Source organism: Myripristis murdjan, chromosome 23 (assembly GCF_902150065.1).
Source record: "Myripristis murdjan chromosome 23, fMyrMur1.1, whole genome shotgun sequence".
Classification (NCBI taxonomy): Eukaryota; Metazoa; Chordata; class Actinopteri; order Holocentriformes; family Holocentridae; genus Myripristis; species Myripristis murdjan.
In genome coordinates, this window is record NC_044002.1 from 24056785 (window position 1) to 24081344 (window position 24560).

General features: G+C 39.8%; 1 protein-coding gene across 1 annotated transcript; it reads left to right on the plus strand.

The window, feature by feature from the left end:
• Positions 1-2705: 2705 nt before the first annotated feature.
• mapk12b (mitogen-activated protein kinase 12b) lies at positions 2706-13547 on the plus strand. Its single transcript, XM_030046152.1, has 12 exons — positions 2706-2927; positions 5448-5577; positions 6288-6346; positions 7342-7453; positions 7571-7600; positions 8494-8541; positions 8641-8755; positions 9930-10001; positions 10905-10984; positions 11402-11480; positions 11663-11836; positions 13379-13547. Exons 1-12 carry the CDS (start codon positions 2809-2811, stop codon positions 13441-13443), a joined length of 1083 nt encoding a protein of 360 aa, XP_029902012.1. The 5' UTR covers positions 2706-2808; the 3' UTR covers positions 13444-13547.
• The last annotated feature ends 11013 nt before the right edge of the window (positions 13548-24560 follow it).

The window sequence follows — 24560 nt, forward strand, 5'->3', positions numbered from 1 at the left end:
GTAATCGTTTTTTTTTTTTTGTTGTTGTTTTTTTTTTTTACCACCCGGCGGACTGATACACTCAAACGTTTCTCAGAGGAAAAGCAGCTCCGGAGGCGGAAAAAATAATCTCATTGGTGGAGTCGGAGCGCAGATTATGGCTGATTGACATCCCGCAGTCGCTGAGGGAAATATCCCAATCAACGTTTTGACACTGAGGCGATATTTTTCAGATGAACAAATCAGGAGAAAAGTGAGTTTGTTCAAACCCCGCTCTGTCCTGTCGGCGCCCCCTGCTGCAGAGAAGCTGCTCTGCACACTCTAAACAAAAACACAGTTTGGGTTATGTTGGTAATCCAGTGCCGGGTCAAAAAGGGAGCGACCTGGTTTATTATGAACCAGCAGGGTTATGAGTTATTGGTTTGACCCAACATGCTGGGCGTTGTTTTCTACCCAAAAAATGTGGACATAAGGACATAAGCAAGTTTATTGTCATTGTGATTTCTACAACAAAATTGAGTTTGGCTCTCTCATGAAAGCAGCAAGGCGCAAGATTAAAATACACACCACATAAGACAATTGGTAAAAACAACAGCAATAAATAAAATGCTAAATAAAAAAAACTAATAAAAGGCAGTTTAAATATTGCATCTATAGTAAACCGTATCGCAGCCTTTTCCTTTTAGTCTTTATCGTATGTTTATCGTATCATAAAGGGGTAAAAATGACTACGCTGTTGAGTTAAAGCTAAATTACAACCCAAATTCTGAGTCAGTCGTGTCACTTGGGTCAAAATTCATTTTTAATTTAGATTGACTTGTGCATTAAAAAATGAATTCTTGATGTTACGCTGGCCAGCACGTCCGAACGGAGCGTAGCTACAGCTAACCGTGACCCAGCTTCGCCATCTGAGCCGGGTCGACATTTTCCAGCACCAATGAGACTATTTCTGCCTCCGAGAAATACTCCTAGAACTGCATCTCCAATTTGCTGTTTTATTCATCTCCACATGGAAAAGTGTGGGGGGGAACATCCCGAGTGAAGGTCATTTGTGCGGGTTCACACTGGAGCAGCGTATGTAGCGGCCACAAAAATGTCTGAAAAGTTTTTTGAGCGCAGACGGACAGCGGTGAGGCATCTCGGCCGCGCCGCGTTCGAGCTGCGTTCGTCCACTTCCTGCGTGTTGACGTGTCCCATGTCGATGTTGTTAATGTGGTGGATTTGACTCGCAACTGCAAACCGAATGTAAACCAATATGTGTGTGTGTGTGTGTGTTTTACAAGTGAAAAAGTGTCTCTTGGTCACGTGGTGGCATGTCACTCAACAGTATGCCATGAAGTTTCCACTCACTGAACTGAATGTCAGCACCGGGTTTCAAACCACGTCCTCCTCCTCATCTTCATCATCATCATCATCATCTCTGGGTCTTGGCTTGACAGAATAAAAAAAATGACTTTCTGTTTGTCTCTATTTATTGTCCCTCACATGTTTTCTGCTGGTAACAAACCAATGAAAAAGAACAGCTTAATGACACATAATATTAAAGGTAACACAATAAATTGTAATAATTTAAGTGTGTAATGGTGTGTAAACCCAATGAAACTCTGTAAATATTCATTGTCTAAATAAATCAAATTTAGATAGATAGATAGATAGATAGATAGATATACTTTATTGATCCCAACCAGGGAAATTCTGGTGTTCCAGCAGCAACAGTAGAAACATATAATAAAGTTAAAAAAAAATAGAATAAAGGCTAAATATATACAATAAAGACTATAAAGGCTAAAACTAAAAATATACAATAAGGGCTAACCTAAGAAAAAGAGATATGAGATGTGAAATATACAGATGGTAATGAATATGAAATACTGGGATTCAGGAGCTAACCGACTTGATTCGGCCTCTTATGGAATCACCACTTTCCCTCCAGTCTGAAAAACAGTGTGAATGTATATTAACCTAGGATGTAATATATAGATAATAAATAATAAATAAACAGTTAAGGTGCTGAGTAGTGGAGTGTTGAAAACAGAACTATACAGCAGACAGTTGCAAGTCAAATTTAATAAGTAATTTAAATTATTGATACTGATATAAGAATAATGAGTAAAAGCCATGAAGACATATTTTTTGCTTAAGATATTAATTTTTGCTTCTCATAGTGTTTAGTTTCATTTATTTAATTTATCATTATTTATTAATTTAATTTTATTTATTTGGTAGTTAAAGGTGTGTAAACACAACAAAACTCAGTTTTTGGCTGACGCTGTAAATACTGATTGTCTAAAGAAAATTATAATTTAAATTATTGAAACTGATGTAGCCTAAGGACAATGAGTAAAAGGCATGAAAAACATTTTTTTTTTTGCTTAAGATAATTTGTAATTAATAGTGTTTATTTTATTTTATTTTATTTTGTTTTGTTTTATTTTATTTGGTAGTTTATATGATGATCAGCGGCTGAGGTAACAGTTTAATCAACATAAAGTGCCCAAGGCTGTTATCATAAGATTATCATAAGAACACTATCGGGGGATTATAGGGGGCTTCCTCGGGGCAGGCAGATGTTTGGACGCTCAGACGACACACCCAGGAGCCAACAATGTGTGTGTGTGTGTGTGTGTGTGTGTGTGTGTGTGTGTGTGTGTGTGTGTGTGTGTGTGTGTGTGTGTGTGTGTGTGTGGAGGAATGTGCCCCTAACCAAATTCTCCCCTCGGCTGCGGGACGCGCTGCGCACTTGCTGGTTTTGACGCAGAGGAATCCGGATTTGCTCCGCATGTGATTCCGCAGCTGGACCCTGATCCTGACCTCAGCCGGGCCGCCGGGATGTCTGTGCGGGCCAGGACGGGATTCTACCGGCAGGAGGTCAACAAAACGGCGTGGGAGGTTCCGGAGAGGTACCGGGACCTGAAGCAGGTCGGGACAGGAGCGTACGGCACAGTGTGGTGAGTCGGCGGAGAAAACATCACCGCACAATCTCAGAAATATCGACCGAGAGTGTTTTCACCTGCTGGCCCGCAGAAGAGGCTCGTCTGTTTCATGTTTTTTTTTTTTCACGCACAATGAAAAAAAAAAAAAAAAAAAAAAAAAGACGCTCCTCATCTCAGCTGTGAAACTCAAACTCAAAATGTGAAAGTAACGAGTTACATTTAGTGTCGTTACCGTGGCAGAGCTGCTGCGTCGTGTGTGTTTTAGGCAGCTTTAGGACTTAGACCCTTATGTAATTAAAAACATGACTGAAAGTTTATTCCAAGTCACATCCAGTGTGGAGGCACTGAGCAGAAACAGGTTTTTGTGTGTGTGTGTGTGTGTGTGTGTGTGTGTGTGTGTGTGAAATGTGGTGTTGAGGGCTTTGCTTAAGTTTTATTTTTGTTTTAGGTTTTTAATTAAGGGGGTGTATTTCAAAGTCTTTGTCCTCTCACCTTTGGACTTTGAATTGTGGGAATTACAAAAAGGAAATGTGTCTTTTGCCAAGTAAACCAGGCTGGAGAGGTCAGGACAGAATGCAAATAAAACAGAACAACAACTTTCACCCTGCCTTTATTTTGACTTTGTGCTTTTACTCTGGTAGCTAAAGGTTTTTACCCTGGCACCATTTCCCCCAGTTGAGTGATGTTGTCCCGGGACAGCAGCAGCAGCAGCGGTGGTGGTGTGCTGAGCCTCTGTGGGGTGTTTGCTTTGCTGTTGGCTGCAGCACAGCTGGCTCTGTCTGCATTGTGTTGCGTGGTCGAGGCTCAACAAAGAAACGGCAGGGCCTCATTGTTGGAGTTTTGTTGGGAGAAGTCAAAGAGCCCGACTGCAGTTTACAACACCGGCTCTTTGTCTTGTAACGGCTCCTGTTGGTGGCTTTCTCACCGCCGGGACTGGAAATCACTTTATCCTAATTATTCCCATCACATTCCCACCCACCCCACAATTGTGTAAGGTGAAGAGGTTAAGTTAATTCATATTTGAGTTGATTTACTAAAAAACATACATTCAGTGGCCACTTTATCAGCTCCACCTGTATAATCTAATCTAATCCAATCCAATCCAGCTGTTGTGCCATAAAGTTTCCTCTCCTGCTGCCTATAATGCTCAGGTTTTCTTGTTGTCACAGTAACAGAGGTGTTCATTCACTTCTATGTTTGGCATTGAGCTCATAGTTAGTGCTGCTGTTGGACTGGACTGCATTTTACTGAGAGCTGTTTCCAATATTCTGTCCCCCTTCATTGTATATAAATAGGAGGGACAAAAAATCAGAAACACCTTTCAGTATAATGCAGTCCAGTACAAGACCTCTGCAAACTACAACCTCAGTAATAAACACAGAATTGAACTGAATCTACCTCAGTGGTTTTCCTCATATTTACCTTCATATTTACCTGGGTTTAGGCGCTTCTAGCCTATGATTGGTTACTTGAGTGACATGTGAGTGAGGAACGAGGAAGTGAAGTTGCTGTGAAACTGATGAAGTTTGGGGAACAGAAAGTTATCCGTCTCCATCTGTGATCCAGCCAGCACATGTCAGCCCTCGAGTTACAGCTGTTCCTGCTTTCTGTTTCGCTGCCGTTGTTGTTCATTATTTTTGTTTTTCATATCGCTCAACCGCTGGTTTCATCTTCAGATTGTGCGCTTGTCTTTCCTTTGCAGTTCCCCCAATGAATCTTGTTATTTTTTGCTGCTCATACAATCAAATTTCTCCACAAGATTCAACAATGTGTCACAGTATTCTACATTAATGACATTTTAGTCCAACAATTTATTTTCACACATTTGCAGTGATATTATTTTCAATGATATTATTTTTTCCATGTTAGTAAATGTTTCAGTTGGTTTCTCAGGAACGGCTGTTTGGAGATAACACATGTTGAATGGAGAGCTGTACAGCCAATCAGACAGTCAAAAACGTCTACCGCTGTTAAATCAGCTCTAGTGGGAGTTCATATAAAGACTTGAATATGTGTCGATTTTTACATTCTAAGACTTAAACGCCCCATTTGTAATTTTCTGTCACTAAATGGTGCTGAAACATTGTAAAACTGGATTTACAAGTTTAGAAATTATGTTCGGGTTTGGTCACGTCGGTGTTATTTTAGTGACAAATAATGGAGCTGCTGTCTGTCCTGAGCAGCTTCCTGTGCAGTGCTGGAGTTTACGTGATGACACTGAAGGCAACAGGCTATTTCAGGTGGTAAATGTGACCCAGTGATGGAGGACGAGCAAAAACTTGGGTTTGGGTCGAGTTCGGACAAAAACATCCATCCCGACCTGCACTCTGTGTTAAACACACAGCAATACAGACTCATTTATATGACAAGCATAACACTACTTGTGGTTTAACTTAACACTTTTTTTTTTTGACAATTTTTGATTTCAGTTTAGTCTGTAAAAACATCTGGGAAGCTGAGGGACTGCAGCACTGACTCACTCATCTCTCTCTCTCTCTCTCTCCCTCTCTCTCTCTCTCTCTCTCTCTCTCACAGTTCGGCTCTGGATCGGCGGACAGGAACTAAAATTGCCATCAAGAAGCTTCACCGGCCCTTCCAGTCCAAACTCTTCGCCAAGCGGGCTTACAGGGAGCTGCGGCTGCTCAAACACATGAAGCATGAAAATGTGAGCGTCTTTTCCAAAAAAACAAAACACACACACACAAAAAAAACCCTTGATTTGCTCCTAATACAGAGGAAATGGGTTTCAGGGAGGATTTAGAAGCTGGAAGTGCAGAGTTCGGCTGATCAGTTTGTAAAGGCTTTGAGCCAAACTGAAGATTTGGGACAGAGATGAAGTGTAGCCCTTAATTAGCCTATTTATGACTCTGGCACACTGGTGGGTTTGCGATAGATAGACTTTATTGATTTGATTAATTCGGTTATCCAGACATTGCACAGGGACAATAGGAGACTACACAAAATATACCTAATAACACCAGAAGAAATATGTATCTTTAGAAAAATTAAACACAAGTAACAAAATAAATAATAATAAATAAGAAAAAACAAACAAAAAAACAACACCTTTGCATACCCTGTAAGAACAATAAATAATGAAATACTAAAATATATTTATAGAAAATCTATACACTTTTCACCTTTGCATAGACTCTATATATAATGAAATATATCTGCAAAAAAGCTATAGAATAGAATATCTACATATGAAATATTTTACATCATTTGTTTACTTCCCATTCCTCCTCAATTTTTATTATGAGTTTTTGCAAGTTAAGTCTTCATTTCCAGTGTGTCAGTGTGCTTGGCTGAGCTTTATGGCCTCGAGGTTTTTTTCTTGTATTAAATGTTGTTTCTGTGTTTGTCTCTGAACAGGTGATCGGCCTGCTGGATGTTTTCACCTCGGAGATCTCACTGGACAAGTTCCGCGACTTGTAAGTTCCTGCAGGTTCTTACGCCGATGTGTCAGGGCCACAGGAGGGAGAAAAAAATATAAATAGATGCACCAGTCAAAAGTCTGGACACAACTTCTCATCCTGTGGTTCTTCTTTATTGTTATTATTTTATACAGTGTACTGCAGATTAATACTGAAGACATCAAAAATATGAAAGAACACACATGGAATTATATAGAAAATAAAAAACTGTTAAACAAATTAGAATATGTTTTAATAATAAACATTATTAAAAAGCAAACAAACAAACAAACAAACAAACAAAAAAAAAAACATTGAATGAGAAGGAGTGTCCAAACTTTTGACTGGCAGTGTGCACACAGAGCTGGGGGAGGGGGAGTAATTTTCCAAGAAAAAATGAGAATTTGTGAGATATAACCCTGATATTCTCTGAGATTAAAGTGGTAAATTTATGAGAAAAAAAACTCACAAATTTATGAGAAAAAAATCAGATTATAGAATTTAAAAAATTGCAAGAAAAAAACTAAAATATTCTGTGAGATTAAAGTCATAAATTTATGATAGTACAACTCACAAATTCATAAGGAAAAAACAAAAAAAATTCTGAGATTATACAGTTGCAAATTTGCAAGAAATAATCAGAAAATCTGAGATTACAGTTGTAAATTTTTGAGGGGAAAAAAAACAAATTTTTGAGAGGAAAACTTGGAAAACTAGTTTTTCTCCTCCTCGGGGATTTAGTAAGAAGGAAATGCTGGTGATTTGAGCCCAGAGTCACAAAGTCAACATGTGACAAAAAAGTAAAACTATTTCTCCAAGTTTTTTCTCAAAAATTTGTGAGTTTTTTCTCATACATTTACAACTTTAAGCTCAGAAATTCAGAGTTTTTCCTAAGAATATTACCCTGGCTCTATGTTTTTTTCCCCCTGAAGTGGCCCTGATAGGCCGCCGTACTCTCCTCCTCTGAAATCGATAATGAGTGCAAACAGACGACCTCCTGCTCTGCTCCTCAGCTACCTGGTGATGCCGTTCATGGGCACCGACCTGGGCAAGCTGATGAAGCTGGAGCGGCTGATGGAGGACAGGGTGCAGTTCCTCGTCTATCAGATGCTCAGGGGACTCAAGGTTGAAGCCTTGCCGCAACTTTTACCATAATCATCGTTATTATCATTACAGCTTTTGATCGGTTGTATTTAAGTGAATTTCAGTCGAGTCACTGAAGGTTTTCTCTGCACCCCACAGTACATCCACTCTGCAGGGATCATCCACCGGGTGCGTGACCTTTCACCTTTCACACTCTGAGCGTTGGGGGTCGGGCTCCTGCTCCTTTTCACAGCCTCTCCCATTCATCCCGACACCCACAACAACAGCAGCTTCTCAGTGTCTGTGTGTGTGTGTGTGTGTGTGTGTGTGTGTGTGTGTGTGTGTGTGTGGTGCAATCATGTCTTTCTTAACTCGAGTGAAGCCAATAATCTGTCGGCTGATTCCAGTTTTGAACATTTAATTTGAAATCTCTCGTCCCATGGTGACATTTCCTAGTCTCGCTTTGTCATGTTGGATTTTCAGAATTAAGGAAAAAGCAGATGCAATTCCATTTAACTCACTTCAGCTAATTTTTTGTAATTGCATGGAAAGAGATTAGTGTCAAAATACAAAAAAATGAAGGGAAAAAATGCATAACGGATTATTTGTCATGTTCATGTTGAACGCCTGAATGTGCAGCCTCGGGAAAGTCGTCTGCCTTCCAGTCGACACTCAGGGATCAGTAGTCTCTTTGTGCTTTGACTTGTGCGTTAGGAAAGTGAAGATGATATTTTTGTTTTCAAATGAATTTTAAAGTGAATGAAAAACTGAATTCAGAATTAGTTAAAAGAACAAAAAATCAAATTAAATAATGACCGTATCCATATTCAGGTCACATTCCTTTAAAAAAAAACAAAACAATTTCTTAAATAATTTATCCATGAATTATTTCTTAAACAGTTAAGTATAAGCATGAAATTGGAGTGTATGCTTATGAAATATCATTTATGTTGTCATCAGTCTGTTGCCAGGTTGTCAGCATTTTCTAAGACCCAAAATCCACTGTCCTCTCCGATGTTAACATGTATTTTTATTATTTATTTTTTTATTTTTTTCCGTCTCCTGGATCTGCATGCCGACAGGACCTTAAACCTGGAAATTTAGCCATTAACCCGGACTGTGAGCTGAAGGTAACGTGTCGCTACATACCGCCACCTACAGGTGAACTTATTACCCGTCGCTACATTTTCACATCACAGTTTGCCGTTTGTTTTTAAATTTTATTTCAGATCCTGGACTTCGGTCTGGCGCGGCAGGCGGACGCAGAGATGACGGGCTACGTGGTGACGCGCTGGTACCGAGCTCCTGAGGTCATCCTCAACTGGATGCACTACACGCAGACCGGTAACCCGCCGCCTCTCGCCTCACCTGTGCGTTAACTAGGGCTGGGCAATTAATTGAAAAATAATCGAAACCGACATTTACGGCCCTTAACCGACATAATCCTGCCCATGTCTGTTATTCCGGTTACCACACCACAACACGTCACATCACAAAATGCTCCTGTTGTCATCATAAACACGGTCCACAGTAATAATATATGGCCTAAATGCTGATGATTAATTATTGTACTACTACTACTACTACTACTACTACTACTATTACTACTAATAATAATAATGATAAAAATAATCATTAGGGAGCAAAATTCTGAGAAATTAATATAGCCTGCTTACTATGCAGGCACGTTATATTATTATTAGTGCATATATATACTATTCCTAATAATAATATAGCAATAATATTACTTATTATAATATTTGTTTAGAAGAGATGCAGCTTTTTGTAGTTTGACATTGCCGTTTTGTTTGCAAAAGATTCAAGCTATAATAATCTGTAATAATCATTCATTAATCGTAATCGAGGTAAAATGTTCAATTAATCGTGATTTGGATTTCTGCCATAATCGCCCAGCCCTAGCGTTAACCCTCCTGTTATTTGACCCAATTCAGTGTTTAATATCTCTAAATAAATGATTAACATCGTTTTGTTTTTTTTTTGTTTTTTTTGTTTTTTTGTTATTTTGGCCTCATGTTTCTCGGCTTTTCCTCATTTAGTGGGGACAAGTGGGTAAAAATAATTTTCAATGCCCTGGACACATTTGGTAGCTGTAGGTGTTACTAGGTTTGACGCACATTGGCTTTAGCTGGTTTGGATGACACTGAGGAACTATAACATGCCATTTATAATATTAAAAAAAAAATTCAGTTGTCTCTGATTTTCTTAAGGGCCCTCACCTGACATCGGCACACCTGTAGTAGCACCACAACCACTGATAGTTAATGTGACGTTTGAGGGAGAAAAACCTGATTCCCACAAGAACTGAGGTTATGTTTTATATTAGAAAGAAACAGACACATAAACTTGGGGCACAATTTTTATTATAATGCTTTTCAGGAGGTTTAAGATAATGGAGTTGGTAAATCTGAAGCTAGCAGGAGGGTTAAGAAGTGAACATCAGGAGGGGGTGTGTGTGTTGACGGTGTGTTGTCTGTATGTATGTGTGTGTGTGTTGCAGTGGATATCTGGTCGGCGGGCTGCATCATGGCGGAGATGCTGCTGGGAAAGCCACTGTTCAAGGGCAACGATCGTATCCTCACCTCGTCTCAGCACCTGTTCTCTTGTTTTTGTCCTGCACAGTATTTTATTTTATTTTATTTTATTTTATTTTTTAAGCTGCCCAGTGTGATCAAAGTCTACAGAGAGAGAGAGAGAGAGAAATCCAAACCACGTCCACTGTCTCACACTGAGACAGAAAAACATGAGTGCAGTACAGTCTTTTGTCCACTGGGGGCAGCACTACACAGCAGAATATCCACTTTATCAGCTCCACCTGTACAGTCTACTGCAATAGTTCTGCTGTAAATTTTCACAAAGTTTATAATGTTCAGTTTGTGTCGACATTGTGGAGAATGTGTCACTGTAATTCTCTCTTAATTATTGAGGTCTTGTACTGGACTACATTATATTGAGGTGTTTCTCATTTTTTGTCCCCCTTACTTATCTAAAATGAGGAGGGACAGAATAGTGGAAACACCTCCCAATAAAATGCAGACTGGCCTCTAGAAAGTCTTTGCTGTTACTGTGATAAAGACAACAAATATCATTTTACTGATCGTCTGACTTCCCTGTTCTGATATGGCATTCAATTACAAGTCGAATTTCAAGCCGAAAAAAAAAAAAATCAAAGTTTTTAGTTGTAACGTCGGGAAATTATCACAGCCAATTATCATTTTACCATCAACTGCAGAAACAGTGTCTTCTTTTTAATCCTTTAAAAAAAAAAAAATCAATAAACATACCAATGTCATAGCTGATCAAACCTATGAAATGTAGAATTGATGTTTTCTTTGCAGGTTGACCCCTTTAAATACTGTTTATTTTTTCATTAAGTAGGCTATATCAACAGTAGCCGGTTCTCACCTCCCACATCTGATCATAACATAAAGCAGCAATATTCATCATGTACGACCCTTGACCCTGATGATGTCAGACCTCGACCAGCTGAGAGAAATCATGAAAATCACAGGAACGCCGACGGCGGACTTTGTTGTGAAGCTGCAGAGCCAAGACGTAAGCGACCCGACGCGGCCACCGCCACATAAAACTGCCTGTTTTGGGTTTTTATCATGTTGTATTTACAAAATGAAATATTCAATGATGTTTTTGTGTGGTTTTCATCTAAAATGGTGATTATTTCTGCTTCTAAAATGCTCCGACTGCTGTTTTCTAAGGATTCTCCACCCTGACAAGAATTCACAAGTGTGTTAAATTGCTTAAGTGTTTCTGTGGAGTAAAAATGGTTAACTTTAATTGATAAACACATGTATTAACCACCAGTTCTCACCACTTTTAGTCTAAAAATGTAGTAGTATTGGCTTCGAAACTCCTTATCGGCTAAACTCGACCATAAATACCCCGAATAACAGACACATAGCCTCTGTCCTGCTTCACTAATCCACTTCTTTTCTCTTCTTTTTCTTCCGACAGGCCAAAAACTACATCAGAAGTTTGCCAAAGGTGCCCAAAAAGGACTTGCACTCCATTTTCTCCAAAGCGAGCTCAAACGGTACGTGGAGTTTTCGCTTGTCCCTGTTGTTGCCCTGCTAATCCTCGACTGAGAGACACTTTGTTTGCTGCAAGAATAAAAAAAAACAGACATATAAAAGGCAATGTGAACACAATAAATGACAGGTAAAGCATCTGCTGCTCATCTTCGGTGCTGACTGTGTGTGTGTGTGTGTGTCGCAGCGGTGTGTGTGTTGGAGAAGATGCTGCTGCTGGACCCGGAGAGCCGGGTGAGCGCCGCCGACGCCCTGACGCTGCCGTTCTTCAGCGAGTTCGGAGACGGCGAGGAGGAGGCGGAGGCGCTGCCGTACGATCACTCCATGGACAACACAGACCTGCCGCTCGACCAGTGGAAACGTAACTCCCACTCAAAACTTCATCAGCAAAATTATACAATAAATAGAGTTAATACAGTAAATAGTCTTTTATTGGTTTTTATACTCCAAATTCTTTTGTTTTTTTAAAAATCTGTTTTATTTTAAAACCCGATCAGTTTATGACTTGTTTTATATATTTTTTGCTGCCTTTGTTAAGGACTTTGTAACATGGATTTGGAAAAGTGCTTTATAAATTCTATATATTATAAATCAATATATTATTATTATAAGTATGATAATAATTAATATTAAATGTTTTACTAATCAGGAACCTATATTATATTACTGGCTGCCTGGCAGGTGTGTGAAGTTGTGGGAGAAAGGGCCGGCTGAGGGATGACGTGGTGGCTGACAAAATAATTTTATATTTCAAGAAACATAACTAGCATTGAATGCCAAGCAGTGCAGTGTCACTAGTTTCCATGGTAACCAGGCCTCTTGTAATGTGATATAATGTAGCATAATATATGTAACATAACATAACTTAGTGTAAAGTAGCGTAATGTAAAGTAGCTTAGTGTAAAGTAGCTTAGTGTAAAGTAGCGTAATGTAAAGTAGCGTAATGTAAAGTAGCGTAGTGTAAAGTAGCGTAATGTAAAGTAGCTTAGTGTAAAGTAGCGTAATGTAAAGTAGCGTAATGTAAAGTAGCTTAGTGTAAAGTAGCTTAGTGTAAAGTAGCTTAGTGTAAAGTAGCGTAATGTAAAGTAGCTTAGTGTAAAGTAGCGTAATGTAAAGTAGCTTAATGTAAAGTAGCTTAGTGTAAAGTAGTGCAATGTAAAGTAGCTCAACGTAAAATAACATCATGGAACATTGAATGCAACATAGTGCAAAGTAACACAATGTAACATAATGTAATGTAATGTATCATAGCATAGTGTAGAATGCCATAATGTAACATAACATAAGGTAATGTAAGGTAAGCTAGCTAGCTGATGTTGAATTAGTTACTTCAGACAGGATGAGGTGCAGGCAGTCTCATAAAGAAAAACATTTAATATTTTCACGCAGTGAAGGGAAACTTAACTTGACTTAATTAACTTAATTTAATCCCCTGATGACGAATTTAAACTGAACAAGACCAGCGCTCGTGTCTTTACATAAACATCAAATCCAAACGTTCCTGTAAGCAGCGGCTCCATCTTTCATCAAAGTAGCCAAACTGGTTTCTGTCTAATCCAACCAATCACATGATGAGATCAGATGATGTTTCCTTAAAACTCAACTCAACCCTAAACAGGCAGAAAACCTCCCGCTGCACCGCCCTCTAGTGGTGCTGGGAGAAACCTGTTAGAGCCAATCAGAGCTGACTTTGGCTCATTCCTCAGTGTTGTAGCTCCTGCTGGCTGCCAGTAGAGGTCGACAAAGGTCACAAAATCACCATCTTCCATTTATAAAACATAAAACCTGCTGTGTGTGTGTGTGTGTGTGTGTGTGTGTGTGTGTTATGAAAGAGAAGTGACCACGTTGAAATTGACCTGAGAGGAGGACAGACGTTCATAATCGTTTCTGTGTGTTTGTGCAGGTCACACTTTCACAGAGATCCTGACCTTCAGACCGCCCAGAGACTCCAGAGAGACGTCACTTTAGCAACACACACACACACACACACACACACACACACACAAAATTGTTTATATTCAACCACGGTATTGCAGAAACTGTATAATGGAATTTGTTAGTTAGTTAAATTTGTAGCTTCCAATAAATGTAATTTCTTAATTGTTATGAAGCTTACCTGTCTTTATTTTGTGTGTGTGTGTGTGTGTGTGTGTGTGTGTGTGTGTGTGTGTGAGAGAGAGAGAGAGAGAGAGAGAGAGAGAGAGAGTGTCACAGATTAGATTTCAAATGACTGCCACAATATTTTGACAAATTTTCAGAAATAAAAAAGGGCACTACACTCATATAAAGTCAAGCTAACGAGGATTTCCTTTTAAACGTTGCTCCATTACACAGCAGGTTTTCTTTTTTTTTTTCTGTGTGACTGCTGAGCGACTGTTTGCCTTTCGCTAATTTATTCTGATAAGATTGGAAATGGATCGGGCGCCTATTGTACAGCGTTAACGCTGCGCCTGTGACTCATGCTGATAGGCTGCACAGAGTGTGTGTGAGCTGGGTGTTTCGTTCTCTAAAACACACACCGAGTACAACCTCACACAGGGACTGTGGTAATAATTAACCCTCTCCTACACTTAAATGAACTTAAACCTCTCCTTAAGTGTGGTAGCACTAAATCCTATCACTGTCATGTATTTGTATCAATTTTTCCACGTTTTTTTCTTGTGAATTTGTGAGGTTTTTCTTGCAATTTTTTTTTTTAATTTTAATCTCAGAGGACATCCAAGTATTTTTTCTCCTATATTTATGATTTTAATCTGGGAAAATCTAATGTTTTTTTCCGGTTTATTCCCCCTCCCCACAGTGGCCCTAATATGCCGCCGTAGCTTTTGAACACAAAGTCTAAAGATTTCACTGCATCTCTGTGATTCTCCTCTCTTCCCACTGAACTACTTCTATTATCTTCTATTATATATATTTTTTTGCTGTTTATTGCTGTCTGTGCTGTTGCAAACTGGAATTTCAGGTTGTTGTTTTGTCATTGTTTGTGATTACTTGACGTGATTTTGGGTTGTTGTTTTTATTCTGTATGTAATTATCTTACGGCTGCTCCATATGAAAACCTGAGTGTATTGTCTTGTGCGGGGACCTCAGCAGCAACAGCCAGTGCTCCTGTAATGGATCCAAATAAACTAATAAACTAATCTACAAAGGGGAATCTGGGAAAATCGGACTCAAGTCATAAATAAATGTTTCTTTTGAAAGCCAGTTTTGCGGCTGAGGAAAACTCAGGGGTCAGGGTGAAAGCTGCCTGCAGGACGTGGCTCACCGTCCGGCCGGGTGACTCAGTTTCCCTCTGATAAGAGCTGCTCGCCTGCTGAGCCGAGCCTGTCGTTTATTTCCTGGTGAACGGAAACTTCGGATCCTCACACAACCATGGCTGATTTCTACATCGCCAGATTCAACGGAGGGTTTCTTTTGTTGCTCCTGTTCCTGGCAGGTAACACAAGACAGTTGAAAAGATGCATATTTTTACTTGTTTTTTTTTTTTGAGAAAAGGAGTCACAGTGAGTCACATCCTAACCAGGAAATGCGGTCCTCTGGCACGGTGCATCACTGCCTTTCATAAAAGTTTGACGTTTATTATCATTAAATGTGCTTTTGCCTGTTAAAAATGTAACTCAATGACGATGTTGGAAGCAAATTTTCTCGTTTCTTTACCTTGACATGGCACTGTTGTCTGAATCTTTTGATTAACAGCTATAAACCAAAGCAGATATTCACCTTTGACAAAAAAAAAAAAAAAAATCTGATCCTGGCATTAATGGATAAATTCACAGTTACAAGTCAGGTTACAAAACTGTGTGCATTATAAAAATTTGGTTTAAGTTCAGGTAGGGAAATTCCTCCAAATATGAAGTTTGCAGTGTTTGGGAGGAAGCCAATTTAATTAAAACAGGCAAACTTAGTTATTTAAAAAGACAATTAAAAGCAAAGAAAAGAATATTTGACCCTGGTTTTAGACAGTGGAGGAAAAATAAAACTCAACGGTCCGAGTAAAGGAACCTGGACAGTCAATATTAACTGACCCATGAGGATTTGGCAGAAAGAACCCAATAATGTTGGATTTACTGTGGCAAAAAAACATTACAGCAACATCACACCCTATTCAAAAGTGAAATAATACACCAAGATAATACTGTGTGATGTTTTTATGGACCATACAGGCTTGCAGATGGCGCCTGTACTGTGTGCAGAGGAAGAGAACCAAGTTTCCCCAGAACCAGAAGACGACGAGAACGGTCAGCGATTTTTCTGTCTGCATTAACTGAGTTAGGTTTACTGTCGCTGGTGAATTAATGGTGGATATAATTCACGAAAACCAATGAGATCCCGGTGCTCTATCCCATGGTATTTGCATCTCTCCACATTAAAACCACATTTCCCATCAGCCCTGTCGCTTCCTCCTCCCCCCCTCCTCAACATGTTGGAAGTCATTTTGCCACAAACTCTGGAAGAACAGCGCCCTCTTCCTGCCGTGAGGCAACACAGCAGATTTCCTCACTGACAAACATCAGAATAATTATATCAATCATGAAGTTAAATACATCAGAAAACAGTGTTGGGAAGGTTAATTTGAAATGTAAGAGTCTAAAAAAACACTAGTTACCCTGTTAAAAATGTAATAATTACTTCACCCAAGTAATGTAACTTATTGCATTTGATTACTTGTTGATTATTTTTTTTTGATTATTTTTCTTGCTGGTAAACGAGCTGCACAGTGATGATAGAGCCTTGTCAGATTTCAGAGGGAAAACATCCCTGAATCTCCCAGATCTCGTCTGATAACATGGCAAGCTGCCTTGACGTGGCCGATGTGCTTTGATTTGATTGGCCGATGAAAAGGCGGTGCAAATCCAAACGAGAACCAATTAAAAATAAGCTTTTCTGACCTGCGATGTCTGGAAATCGGCCAAAAGAAAATGTTCCTGCACAGAGAAAAGATGCAAAGAAACAAAATAATATTGTTAGTATATTCATATAGAATAATATACTTTGGCACGTCATGTTTCTGAGTGTTGACAGTTGTTTTCAGACGGGCCGGAGGTGGACGTGGTGGGTCCTGACTTCGTGACGGTGGGCGTGCCGTGCAGCTTTGTGTGTGAAGCCCGCTGCCTCTCCTCCTGCACCTACGCCATGTCTCTGGACCGGCAGAGCGCCACGGGCCAGGGGAACGTGCTCGCCTTCACCGTCAACCAGTGGCTGGAGGCCCTAACGCTGACCTGCACGGCCACAGACGACGACACGGGGGCATCCAGCACAGTAACAAGGAAGCTGCAGGTGTTGGGTGTGTGCATCCGCTTGATTTGGTTGCATGCATTGTGGGGTTTCTGCTGCAGTTTTTCCAGACAGAATCTCAATTCATGATATTGCTTAAAGGAATACTCCAACATCTTGAGCAAAATATCCTTTTTCAGACTTTCCCAGACTTAGACCAGATGTTGGACACCATTTTCACCTCTGTACGTCCAGTGGTTCAGTTCCTATGGGTAGCATTTCCTGTTAGCTTAGCATAAACACTTGAAGTCTATGGGAGTCGTTAGCCTGGCTGCATTAAAGTAACAAAAAAAAAATAAACCTTACGGCAACTCCTAAGCTAAGATGTGTATTTCAAATCCACATGATCCTCTGTGTAAATATACCGGCTTTGGAGTTGCTGTAAGGTTCATTTTTTCATGTTGACAGAGCCAGGCTAACGACTCCCATAGACTTCAAGTCTTTATGCTAAGCTAACATGAAAAGCTACCCATAGGAACCAAACCACTGGACGTACAGAGGAGAACATGGTATCAAACATCTTGTCCGAAAAGGGGCGTTTTGTCCAAAACATGGGAATATTCTTTTGAGCAGCTTTACCTGAAATACATACGCAGACAAACATGTTTTCAGAAATATTATCATAAAGATTCCTTATGACTTGAGACATGTCTTTAAAGGTAACGTGCATTTTTGTCTTCTATAGCTGGACCCGCCAATGTCTCCGTCTCAGGTCCTGATCTGATGCACCCCGGGATGAACCACAGATTCAGCTGCCACGCCTACTGCCGGCCGTCGTGCAACTACAGCTGGCAGATCGATAAGGGCCCATGGATTCGGGGACAGGGCAACGTCATCTCTGTAACTTCTCAGGAGACAAACACCTACAAAATCCTCACCTGCAAGGCCACCCACAGCGTGTCGGGGCTCTATGCCATGGCAACCCGAAACCTAACAGTGTCATGTGAGTCACAGTTTCTGCAACAGTTCATCAGGGTTCAAGAGCCACATCACACACCTGTTTGGTAGAATTTTACACCCCCGTCTGAGATTTTCGTCCACGGCCAGCAGCTCTGTAGCTCTGTCTGTCTGTCGATCGGTAGGTCGGTCCACAAATGTGAAGTCTGAAAAAGTGGGTTTGATTCTGAATTCCTGAAGTTATATGTTGTTAAAAATAGTTCCTATCAGTTCAGAGCCGTCGCCAAATTCTCTCCTGGCCTTCCCTGACATGGAAAAAGTTATTCATGTGCTCATTTCATTACAACTACGACCTTTACTTTAGCCTCTTCCCTAGTCTGCATTATTTCACCTGCAGATGCTCCAAAGTGCAGCTGCAGGGATGTTGACTGGCACTAAAAAGCGTCACCACCTGACCCCAAAATCCCCTTTTTCTGACTTCCCCAGACTGAGACAAGATGCTCGATACCATTTTCTCCTCTGGATGTCCAGGGGTAGCATTTGGTGTTAGCTTAGCACAAAGACCTGAAGTCTATGGGAGTCGGTAGCCTGGCTCCGTCGAAATAAAAACAAACGAAGCTGTCTTACTTACACAGTGTACCATGTGGATTTGAAAGACGGAAAGATAAATATGCTCAGGAGATACAGTTCCGCCATCTAACTATTCCTTAAAAAGATTTAAAATATTTCAACATACTGAGATGACAATGGTATCGAACATCTTGTCTAAATGTTGGCGCATTCCTTGAAGGACTGTGCAATGAAAATAAACCCTGAGTTAAAAACATTTTGCTCACTAACGGTGTATCTTCTCTTCTTTCAGCCGGTCCGTCGCAGGTTCACATCAGGGGCCCGGACTCTGTCGAAGTGGCGAGAAAGGCCAAGTTTGTTTGCTCGACCGAGTGCACGCCGTCCTGTCGGTACCAGTGGTTCGTGGACGGTCAGACGGTGAAGGGCCAAGAGATCGAGCTGATGGTGGAGCATCCGCTGAAGTCCCTCACGCTCAAGTGTGAGGCGGAAAACACGGCGACGGGGAAGACGGTCGGGGCCTTGAAAACAGCACGGATCGGAGGTAGATCACCCTGAACTCACAGTTTAAAGTTTTGTTGTGTTGTGAGTTGTTGTTAACCCTCCTATTATGTCTTCAGTGTTTAACGTCTCTAAATAAATGATCAACATCATTTTTTTTTTTGCTTCATATTTAATGAGTTTTCCTAATGTAATGGGTACTACCGGGTAAACATGAAATTCACATGATGAAGTTTAGTAGTTCAGTAATTTTAGGCCAAAATTATAGGTTACTATATATATAGTAACCTTTTAATTCACTGTTTAAATATCTGTTCTGGCATTTATTCCTTATATTCCAATTAGCGCATATCAAATCAGATAATGTGTGATATGCATGTGTAAACAGAATAATTCAAAGAACTGGTAATTGACTTTTTTTCTTGTCTTTGTGTGTGTAATCAACTTGTGAATTTTTATAGTGATATCTGAAAGTAAAATGTTGACCCCCTTTCCCCTGTGTGTTAAAAACAGTGTTTTTTGGTAATATGTGGTCATAAATAGGTGAGTTTCAAAACTTTCCACCAATGGGATTCCTTGGGACTTTTTTCCCCTCACTCAGGACAAACTGAGGATCCAAAATCAGTTGAGTTTGCTTCTCTTGCATTTTGTCCTAGGTTTTTTCATAAAATGACTGGACTAAAGATCTTAGTAAAGATGTTAGTAAATTTGAACATAACAGGAGGGTTAAAGTGGCGTGTTGTGATGTGTTGTGAGTTTAAAGTGGCATGTTGTGATGTGAGTCTCAGCATGGTGTGTGTCATGTGTGTGTGTCATGTGTGTTGTGTGTTGCTGTCCAGCAGACGCAGCTCGCAGCACGGCGACTCGGCCCGGGCGGACCGCGGCGCTGCTGCTGCTGCTGTTGGCCTGCATCACGTCCAGAGTGACGTCACTGTGATCCACCTGTGGACACCTGTCCACCTGTGAGGTCAGCCTTTTTCATTTATGCATTTATTTATCTTTTATAAAGTTTCATTGTTTCTCTGTTCTCTTTTTTGCTATAGTATCAACAACATTTCATCAGCTATTCATCCATTCATGACTGCAATAGCTTTGTTTCTTTTTATTTTCTAATTAATGAATTAATGAATCAATGAATTAATGTGTATTTTATCTGTTTTTGTCTTTTTAAATTAATTTTGATTGATTTATGGGTAACATTAGTCTGTTCATTCATTAACCTTTACTTAACCAACTAATTTTTGTTTTTCATACATTTGATAATTTTTTTTAAATTTAATACTGACACCACTTTGTCTGTTTGTCTGTTTGTTTTTCGACTCCAGCTGTCAAGAACCTGCCATGATAAAAAAAAACAACGTAATTCTCCATGAAATCACTCACATGAAGTGACGTCTACTTTTAATTTTTTTCCCATGTGTCTCATATGTCAGTAATAAATTTGTTTGCTCTTGATAAGTGAAAGAAAAGGTCCAGTAACATCAAAGCATGTGAGTGTACACACACGATTATGATTTATGACTCAATTGTTTAACATTTTAATATATTTACACAAGATGTTTTTTTTTTTTAATTATCATTATCATTATTATTATTATTGTTCCCAGCTGTTTGTAATCTTTGACATTTTTAGTTGTGGAGAATTGAGAATTGATTGATAATGTCTGAACTTTAATAAAAATGCACTGAGACATTTTGACCCAAGGGACTCACATTTCTTTCTTCATCATTGCCAAAAAACAAAAAAACATGTACCATCTCATTCTTGCAACAGTTACAATATTTTATTAATATCGAACACAAGGTCTACACTGCAAAAACTCAATCTATATATTTATAAGAATATTTGTCTCATTTCTAGTCAAAAAATCTCATTACACTTCATTGGCAAAATTTGCCAGTGGAAAAAGTGAAAATTCACTTAAAACAAGTGAAAATTGTCTAAAAACAAGTTATTTCTTAGGTGATCATGTCTTATTTTAAGTGTAATGAGATATTTTGACTAGAAATAAGACAAATATTCTTGGTAAGATTTTGAGTTTTTGCAGTGTAACATTATAATTGCATGCGTCACCACCAGTGATATTCCCATTTTAAAGCGCTTGCTGTTGTAAGAATCTCCCTGTGAACCACAAGCATACAGTACATTGTTGCTGTATTATATTGCGGTTTTCTTTTCTTTGCGGCTGAAAGGCTCGGCCTGTTCCACGTGCTCCGCAGTTTTTGTTTGAAGGCGATTCAGGCGCTTGTTTGCTGAGCTCTTTTATTCGCAGTTAAAGACCCACCCGTCTTTCATATCAGACTGATGCAATTATTTAATTACACTGGTAAACACTTGTGGAGAGGCACTTCATCACAACTTCAGCAAACCTCTGTCTTGCAGTTTTGACAGATTTGTTGCCCCCGTGTTTGCAGGACTCACAGTTTGACGTCCATCAGGCCGCCCAGGTCCGTTTACTAAATCAGGGCCGGCCCAAGCCTTTGTGGGGCCCCATGCAGAATTTGATTTTGGGGGCCCCCCCCCCGCCAATACAGCTGATTGTCAATGCTCGATCATTCACACACCTGCACACAAAATAAAAGCTTAGTGTTACTTTAATAACCCAAATGCCGGGATGAGGCTGGGGGGTCCCAGGTTGGGTGGGTGTGATGTGACATGAGGTTGAAAATATTGACCGACAACAACGTGCGACCCGAAACTGAGGCTCAACTTTCTTTGCAGTCCCTTTCCATGCAGACGTGACCTGAGCTGACCTTCAGCCCTCTTTGTTCCAGCAGGAAACGGTAAGATGCTAAAAGCAAAGCTCTCACACACGCATTTCAACCCGTTCACACGCCACACCTTGTATTTCTCACGCAGAGAAATTACCAGGAAAACGCCCACCACGTTGCGCCGCTATTTTTTATAACAGTGGAACAGGTAGAGGAATCTGTATTTTCTGTATTTTAATATTTGACTGTATTTTCATTTTTGAAAATACAGTCAAAGTGGCATGATGAGAAAACCAGCAGACATCCACAGAGTGTAAACTGGTTAACCACTGTCGTTGCTTTTGGTTTAAAAAAAAAAAAACTGCCCATTGAACTAATTTTCATTGGGATATGTGCGAGGCCTTTTGAAAATGCTAGTTGTTCCCTCGACAAATGTAGCCCTGCTTTGGAGTGATTGGAGTGATGTTTAGCCCCTTTGCAGTTGATTCCTTCAGTTGTCCAGTTTCAGATGACACCAGTATCTTCCTGCTTTAAAACTGAGCGAACCCCTGAGCCCGACACCACTCTTGGGGGCCCCCTGGTGGCCGCGGGGCCCCTGGCAGGCCCTTGGTTGTCTTATGCGTAGGTCCGGCCCTGCACTAAATACAAACAAGTCAGTGTTTTGAGGTTCCTGTGGATTTATCAGTTGGTTGCTTTTAGATTATAATGTCTACAGCTTTGTGCTTGATTTAAATTGTGCAGCGTACCTTATTTTGATTTATTGTTTAGTTTTGTGCATGTAGGTTTTTGTTTATGTGAGTTATAGTGATATGCTGTGTGAAACCTCGGGAGGACCAGCTTGTCGTCTCAGCATTAGGATAACAGGCATCCTTAAAATAAAAAAGACATCTTTGATATGCAATATTTTGTATTTTAGACATGTATGATTGTCTCTTCTGTTGCTGCTGAGATTATCACAGAGGAATGGAAAACTGTGGTGTAAAATAGCTATTTTTACATATTTTCTTAATCAAGGAAACTCAGGTTATTTCAGTCCCAGAGAGTCCCGGTCCACAGTTTGGAAATCACTGGAACAAGTTTAATTACAGTCAGTCTTAATTAATTAAAAAAATAAATTATAATCTGCAGTAAATGACTCTGACTGCTCTGAACAGATTAATGGGACGGTTATGAGATCCTGTCAGTGATCTGGCAAATGAAATAAATCCACTCAAACTTTATAAGCTCAAATTAAAGACACAGTTCACCCAAAAATGAAGATCGGTAAACAGTTCACGCCTTAGTGTTTTGCTGTTTTTTCCTAGGATGGCAAAGTCAGCCTGGCCCGAGCGTAACCCTGACCCTGACCTGAACCTGAACCAACAAGCCCAAATGACCCCTCAGGTGACGCTGCCATCTTTGGAAAACAAATTGTAGAAATGGGAAGTTTTTCTGTGTTTCAGTCTCAGTTTGTGATTCAGACCATCAACACGTCTGTGGATCGTTACATAAAGATCCTGTAAGGGTGTAAGAAAGGTTAACACGTTCAACAAAACAGCAAAACAAAAGACGCTGCGATAAAGCGGGAGCGAGCTCTGGCGTCTGCGGGCGCAGGCAGATATGAAGAAGAAAAGAGGAACGCTCCTGAAGCTGAAAGAGCGGAGCCGGTACAAAAGAAACGAGCCCAAACCGCAGGAGAACGCCCTGCAGAGCACAAAGAGCCGGCTGATAACCCACAGCAGGCCCAGCGCTCTGTGTGTGTGTGTGTGTGTGTGTGTGTGTGTGTGCATGTGATGGATAATGCTCCTGCCTGCTATAAGAGCGAGGCCGGCGTCTCTCAGGTCAGTGCAGACGGTCTGACGGCAGCATCATGGTTCTTCTCCCCGCCTGCCTGCTGCTCACCTGCCTGGCAGGTAAGACTCCCTCCTGCATTCAGGGGCTTTAAACCAGAGCTCGGACGGCTGCTGGAAACCCTGGAAAATACTTGAATTTTATGTAATACTGTAAAGGTTTGAGGAGTGCTTGGATTTGGAAGAAAGTGCTTGAAAGTGTAACTGTGTCACTTCAGTAGTAAACGGCTGGGTCGATGACACATTTTGAAAATTTGTTGTTTTCCCTTTAATTCATCTCCCCTCACTACAGCACGATAACATCTGATTTAATGAGATAAAGAACTGAAATAATAATTTTGCATATAAAAATATAAATATAAATAAAAAGGCATACTGTGTGTATGTATATATTTTTTTCACAGCTGTAAGGTGCTGGAAAATGCTTGAAAAGTGCTTGAAGTGAAAAAACGTGCTTGAAATTGTAACTGCATTTCTCTCCTAGTGAACAGCTGGGTCGATGACACATTTTGAAATTCAAAACTTTGTTGTGGTTTCCTTTAATTTGTCTCCTTTCTGTAGAATAAACATAATTAAACATAATTTTGGTTGTTTGCAGCACAGTAACAACTGATTTAATGCGATACAGACATAATAATAGTCATTTTGAGCATATATATAAATAAATATACATATTGTATGTATGCATATAATTTACCACAGCCATAAGGAGCTGGAAAAACTTAAAAATGCTTGAAAAACTAATTTAATAAAAGTTGTAGGAATCCTGTAAAGTATTAAAATACATCATGGTTACTAAACTACCAAACTACAAAACAGTCATTTGATTGTTTTAAATTATTTAATTGAAATTGGCTTTAATTTCATTTTAAATATATATTTAGAATAATTATGAGTTTGCTTTGCCTCAGGGATTTTTTTTCCTTTCTTCCTTTTTTTTTTTTTTTTTTGCTAATCCGCTAATTGCTTTTTCAACCAACCGTGTGACTTCACTCAGGTTTCAAAGGGTTAAATTCATCTCCCCCATGTGGGATGAGCTGCAGGAAGTTAATACTGTGAATTTATTCTCTGTTTGTGTCTCTCTTCATGTCAGGAGTTCTTGCCAGTGAGAGAGAGCAGGGAGGAGCCGAGCTGGAGACACCATGTAAGATCCTTCAGTTGCTACTGAAAAAATAAAATTACAAAAATATAATTTGTTAACAAATGTTTCCTTTTTGTTACTGATCATCAGTCAAGAAAAATCTGCCTAACTTTGCTCTGTTTCATTCTCAGTATATTTGTTTTTTTTTTTGGCAAAAATCCAAA

Coding starts and splice junctions, on each gene's coding strand:
- mapk12b (XM_030046152.1), top strand. CDS start 2,809: ATGTCTGTGCGGGCCAGGACGGGATTCTACCGGCAGGAGGTCAACAAA. Junction 7,454..7,570: donor AGATGCTCAGGGGACTCAAG/GTTGAAGCCTTG, acceptor TGCACCCCACAG/TACATCCACTCTGCAGGGAT. Junction 8,542..8,640: donor ACCCGGACTGTGAGCTGAAG/GTAACGTGTCGC, acceptor ATTTTATTTCAG/ATCCTGGACTTCGGTCTGGC.